Source organism: Anoplopoma fimbria, chromosome 22 (genome assembly GCF_027596085.1).
Source record: "Anoplopoma fimbria isolate UVic2021 breed Golden Eagle Sablefish chromosome 22, Afim_UVic_2022, whole genome shotgun sequence".
Classification (NCBI taxonomy): Eukaryota; Metazoa; Chordata; class Actinopteri; order Perciformes; family Anoplopomatidae; genus Anoplopoma; species Anoplopoma fimbria.
This window is the reverse complement of record NC_072470.1, coordinates 1291345-1297892: the sequence shown is the minus strand read 5'-3', so window position 1 is coordinate 1297892 and position 6548 is coordinate 1291345. Positions and strand designations below refer to the sequence as shown.

The following is a 6548-nucleotide window of genomic DNA, read 5'->3' as shown; positions in this document are numbered from 1 at the left end:
AAAATAAAATAAATATAGTTAAAATTTTAATAAAAAGAAAAATATATATAATGAAACAAAAACAAAATACAATTTTATTTAATACAATATAATACAATTTAATAAAATGTAAAAATAAAATAAAATGAAACAAAAATAAAATTTAATTTAAAAAATGTAATACAATTTAATAAAATAAAATATAGTTAAAATTTTAATTAAAAAATATATACAATGAAACAAAAATAAAATAAAACTTAATTTAATAAAATGTAATACAATTTAATAAAATAAAATATAGTTAAAATTTTAATAGAAAAATAAAAAAATATATAATGAAACAAAAACAAAATACAATTTATTTAATAAAATGGAATACAATTTAATAAAATAAATAAATATAGTTACAATTTTAATTAAAGAAATATATATAATGAAACAAAAATAACATTTAATTTAATAAAATGGAATACAATTTAATAAAATAAATATAGTTAAAATTTTAAAAAAAAATATAAATGAAACAAAAATAACAAAAATAAATTTTATTTAATAAAATGTAATACAATAAAATGTAAAATTTAATAAAATGTAATAAAATAAAATAATAATAAGGGTGTTGTTGCGCGTCCCTGCCGGTGGGTGTCGCCTCGCTGCGGGCTCTACGGTGTCCGCCACGGGCCACGCTGTGACTTACTAACGCGAATCAAGAGTCTGGTCTTCTTTTAACCTCACTGAGCGGCTGGTGGAGCTCCAGCTGAGTGTTTTACACTTTAAAACACCTTCAGCATTCAGTATAAAGTGTTCAACGTGCTCAGAGGAGGACGGGGACCCGGGAGTCTGCAGGGCGGCGTCGCATCCGGTCACCGGCTGAGAGGAGAGCTAGCAGCTAATGTGGCTAACTGGAGGAGCTAACTGCTAAACACACTGCTGGGGCTGGAGGGTCACCTGGGCAGGTAAGTCTACGAGGGGCGGGGCTAGTGTCTGCGGGGCGGGGCTTATGAGCAGTCATGTGACATATGCATCTCATTATAGATCAATCATGTTACTTATAATGAGATGCATATGATCAATCATGTTACTTATAATGAGATGCATATGATCAATCATGTGACTTATGCATCTCATTATAGATCAATCATGTGACTTATGCATCTCATTATGGATCAATCATGTGACTTATGCATCTCATTATAGATCAATCATGTGACTTATGCATCTCATTATAGATCAATCATGTTACTTATGCATCTCATTATAGATCATTCATGTGACTTATGCATCTCATTATAGATCAATCATGTTACTTATGCATCTCATTATGGATCAATCATGTTACATATAATGAGATGCATATGATCAATCATGTTACATATGCATCTCATTATGGATCAATCATGTTACTTATGCATCTCATTATAGATCATTCATGTTACATATAATGAGATGCATATTACATACATTACATTACAGTCATTTAGCAGAGGCTTTTCTCCAAAGCGACTTACAGTCAGTAGTATGTTACATATCATTCACCCATTCACACACTGATGACAGGCTACCATCAAGGTGCCACCATCAGACTCTAACTAACATTCATCATCCAGTCCACACCGATGGCCTTCAGGAGCAACTTGGGGTTAAGTGTCTTGCCCAAGGACACATCGACTGCCGAAGCCGGGTATCGAACCACCGACCCTCTGATTGGAGAACTACCTTGCTCTCCACTACGCCACAGCCGCCCCGGCTAAATGAATGATCATTCATGTTACATATGCATCTCATTAAAGATCATTAAAGATCACTGCTGGCCTTCTTGACAAGTGTGTTTGGTAGGATCTAGTTTGTAAACGTCCCCCTCGTTGTGTTTGAACAGGAGCATGCAGCACAGTGTGGCTGCACAGCGGGAGGTCACGGTGCTCATAGCGGCTCATCCTCCATCAGCAGCCGCCTCTTAGGGACCAGAACCGGCGGAGAAAGCTGCAGCAGCTCCTGGAGACGGTGAGGGGGGACACAACGACCAGCTGGGAGTCTTGAATGGAGCAGGAGGTGAGCATGGAGTACCTGCTGGAGCAGGTGCTGCAGAAGGACGTGGGCACGAGGCTCCAGGTGGGTCAGGAGGTCACGGAGCTCATCCTGGACCCGGGGAGGTCACCCGGCATGGAGGAGGACCAGACCCTGCTGGACAGGACGGTGGACGCAGTGGCCAGCTCCTGGGTCAACTCCAGCAACTTCAAGGTGAGCTCAGTGTGTCGATTCATGGAGGTGACTTTCAGCTGTTGCATCACATCTGCTTGGTGCATGATAGTGGAACAAAGAGACCGAATCCAGAGCCTCAGACGTTTAAAAATATCACAAACACAGATGTTTTGTTGGTTTGATCTAGAGCACGGTGTGTACTGAGCAGAATATAACAAAACTTCATATCATTAGCTGCTGTGATCTTCTTCAAACGGAAACGGAATTTCCTTTAGTTAAATATAATGCAATCATTTTGTTATTGTGAAATCCACTTTATATTTTTTAATTCTTTGGTTTCCTGCTAACAAATGTCACGTTTTACATCTTACAACTCCTGTGACTCATCTGACTGAAACACAGAAACCTAATTCAGTTATTAGAACCAAACTACATAGTGGTTACCAGGAACCTTCTTTTAAGTTATAATTACATTTCAGACCAATAAATCAAACTCTTTGTGGGTTGAAATACACTTCACTATCCCAAAATAAGGATTAGATTTACAAAAATGAAAGAAATGTCCAGAAAAAAGGCTAAAAAATGGGTTGAAAAAAGACATTTACCAGCAGAGAAACAATGAGTTTGACATAAAATGAATCCCCAAAAGCAAATAACTCAATTTTAAATGTTTACTGTGAAAAACAACTGTGTTTCTCAGTTTTTCGGTCCACAAACGTGTCGCTCTATACAGAAAAATGAACGTTACCAAGCTCCTCTCCCCGTTAATCCCTCCAGCTGTGGAGTTATGATGACGGGTGACACTGCAGGAGGGGCTTTAGGTGTTAAATCAGCTGATTCCTGCAGGTGATCGGGGACAAACTGTCCTCGGGGAGCGCTTCATTTACTAACCTATATCTCCCTGTACATGCACTGCAGGCTGCTCCCTCCTCCCGTTACCATGGCGCATGATTTGCATGCCGTCCGTGAGCATTTGCGTGTCATTTATGCAGATATGAGGCACAGAAATGTGACACAGAGCTGCTGCAGTTTAATGAGGTGTTTCCGTGCTAATAGTACTTCAGTAATAGTAGTAATACACTGAAATGTGTCACGTAGCTTCACCATATTTCCCGTTTATGGATTAATTTGTAGTTCTGTGTTGTAAAAGGTACATTTTCCTTTTTGATTTCTCCAGATGTGCATCACTTTTTCCACTAACACGACTTTATTAAACAATTAAAAGCCTTTAGTGAAGTGTTACTGGAGCTAATGTTCCCAATTCCTTTATAATATCTTCTTAAACGTGTATTTTAACCAAATATCTATTACTTTATATTATATTTTGTTCAGATAAACTAGAGATAAAGTTCCATACAACTCATAGGGACCTTTATATTGTTAGATTTTGATCAATAGATTAATCAAATATGAACATTTAAATTAGTTGCAGCCCATTAAATGTATTTAGATTCATATAAATAGAGCCATGTGGTGAATCTCATGTGTATCTAATATTTAGTTGTTGACACCACAAGGTCTATTTAAAGCCTTCCCCAGCAGAGTCGGTCTGTTGTGGGACTGGAACTGCTGAAGAAGACCATGTGACCCCATAGAAAGCTCCAGAACAGACACTCTACTTTCTGTCTAGATATTTATTTGGGATTAGATTTTAGGAGGCACTAAAATGCCAGATTTGTCAATGGAGTTTTGTGTGATGCTCAGGCGAGTTGTACATGTACACACACACACACACACACACACACACACACACACACACACACACACACACACACACACAACCAATCACATCGCTGCCGTAATGGGGCCGAGGCTCTCGGGTGGCGTCTGCGGCGGCGGCGCGTCTTAATTTACCAGAACCATTAGCCCAGTTTCCTTCACTCTGTGACATCCAGCTTCCTGCTCCTCTGTGGCAGTAAAACCCTTCAATGTGCAGACACACAGATGGAGTTGATTTAGTGTGTGTGTGTGTGTGTGTGTGTGTGTGTGTGTGTGTGTGTGTGTGTGTGTGTGTGTGTGTGTGTGTGTGTGTGTGTGTGTGTGTGTGTGTGTGTGATTCATCAGCTGTTGATGACCACAGACAGCTTGATGGTGCAGGCCGACAGCTGAACCTTGTTTATTCACCCTTTAAAGAAACGGAGAACAACGAATTCATCTGTTCAGTAAATCACGCTGCCACGGGCGGCTACAGCTGACAACGCTTCATTTAAGTGTAGTCGTAGTTTGTCTGACAAACAGCATCAATATATATTCAATTTACCATTTAATTTACTGTTAATCAATAGTTTCAGCTCTAATATGAAGTCACAGGATAACATTTAGAGAAAGAAATGTTTGTCTTACACTCGAATTTCTGTGTTTTTGCATAAAAATAAACAAATGTAAACACATTTTCCTACTAAACATTCTAAATTTAACATAATTTGAATGCATAAAAATCACATATTAAACCTTTAATACACTTTAATAAGCAGTTTTAATCATTAAATGTAATATAACTGTTTGTTTTTTTACATAAAAGTATACAAATGTAAACACATTTTACTACTAAACCTTCTTTAAATATATATATGACAGCATATTCATTGTACATTAACATCAGTGTAACAAAATACACAATAAATGACAGTATTTCAGGAGTACTTTGTATACATGTAGGGTGTATTTTTAATATTTAAGTAAATGTAAAATGTCTGTTTACCTCTCAGGTCTAAATTTAACATTATTTTAATACATAAAAGTCACATATTGGACATTTTTGGAGCAGTTTTAATCATTAAATGTAATATATTTTTTTTTTTACATAAAAGTATACAAATGTAAACACATTTTACTACTAAACCTTCTTTAAATATATATATGACAGCATATTCATTGTACATTAACATCAGTGTAACAAAATACACAATAAATGACAGTATTTCAGGAGTACTTTGTATACATGTAGGGTGTATTTTATATTATATATATATATATATATAATATATAATATAGATTTATAAATAAGTAGATGGAAATGTCTGTTTACTTGTCACGTCTAAATTAACATACTTTAATACATAAAAGTCACATATTAAACCTTTAATAAGCAGTTTTAATCATTAAATGTAACACCACTGTTTTTTTACAGAAAAATGTACAAATGTAAACACATTTTACTACTAAACCTTCTTTAAATATATATATGACAGCATATACATTGTACATTAACATCAGTGGAACAAAATACACAATACATGACAGTATTTCAGGAGTACTTTGTATACATGTAGGGTGTATTTTATATATATATATATATATATATATATATATAATATATATATATATTTATTTATAAATAAATGATAAAATGTCTGTTTACTTGTCACTAAAATTAACATACTTTAATACAATAATAATAAGCAGTTTTAATTATTAAATGTAACACCACTGTGTTTTTTTTACAGAAAAATACAAATGTAAACAGCATTGTACATTAACATCTAAATTAGAACAAAATACACAATAAATGACAGTATTTCAGGAGTACTTTGAATACATGTAGGGTGTATTTTATATATATAGATATATTATTTATAAATAAGTAGATAGAAAATGTCTGTTTACTTGTCACTAATTTAACATACTTTAAAACACAAAAGTCACATATTAACCTTGAATAAGCAGTATTAACATGCAGTACCACTCGTTCTCCACCAGAGGTCGCTGTATGTAGTTCACATGTTTTTATGACGTGTAGTTTTCTCTCCTATTATAGAGAGTTTTTTCCAAAAATTGCGTCATAGCCCAAGCGTGACGCTCAGGTGACGCGTAAGTGTTGCTATGGTGTTAGCAGGGCGGCTCTCACGACGCGTTCATTGAGCCTCCCGTTCCACCCCATGACAAGGAAGGTTACAGCCCCGACACGGGAGGGCGCTTTGTCACACCCAGACACCGTCTTCACTCATGGTGGTGTTTTAAAAAATAAATCTGTGTTTTACTTCATGGAATGAAAGATAATATGATTGTATTTGTGTTTTACCGCAATAAAACTGTTTGTTTTGGTGTTTTTGTTTTATTTTTTTAATGAAAACTCTTGTTTTGGGAGGATTACCCATGATGCTTTGCAGCACACTATTCAAATCCGTCTCTCCTGCGCTGCTCCTCTGTTGGAGTTAAAATAAGATAATCCTTTATTAGTCCAGAAATGTACAGGATTAGTGCAAACAAGAGACATAGTACAAAAAACAAGATCAAAATAAGTATAAATAAGCAAATGAGCAATAAACAAAACAGTAAAAAACAGTAAAGAATCCACAGTAACTGAAATATTATATATACAGACATATACAGAATCCACAGTAACTGAAATATTATATATACAGACATAT

The 6548-nt window shown here is 35.3% G+C and overlaps 1 protein-coding gene and 1 non-coding gene across 2 annotated transcripts in view; one reads left to right on the top strand and one right to left on the bottom strand.

Moving 5' to 3' along the window:
• Nucleotides 1–677: 677 nt before the first annotated feature.
• LOC129111503 (CLIP-associating protein 1-A-like) overlaps nucleotides 678–6548 on the top strand; it is a 34063-nt gene continuing 28192 nt past the window's right edge. The window contains 2 exon segments of the mRNA XM_054623472.1: nucleotides 678–935; nucleotides 1856–2217. Coding sequence (XP_054479447.1) covers nucleotides 2017–2217 — 201 coding nt within the window. The 5' untranslated portion in view covers nucleotides 678–935; nucleotides 1856–2016.
• LOC129112022 (U4atac minor spliceosomal RNA) lies at nucleotides 5942–6070 on the bottom strand. Its single transcript, XR_008532358.1, has one exon. It is a non-coding gene; the product is annotated as a U4atac minor spliceosomal RNA (small nuclear RNA).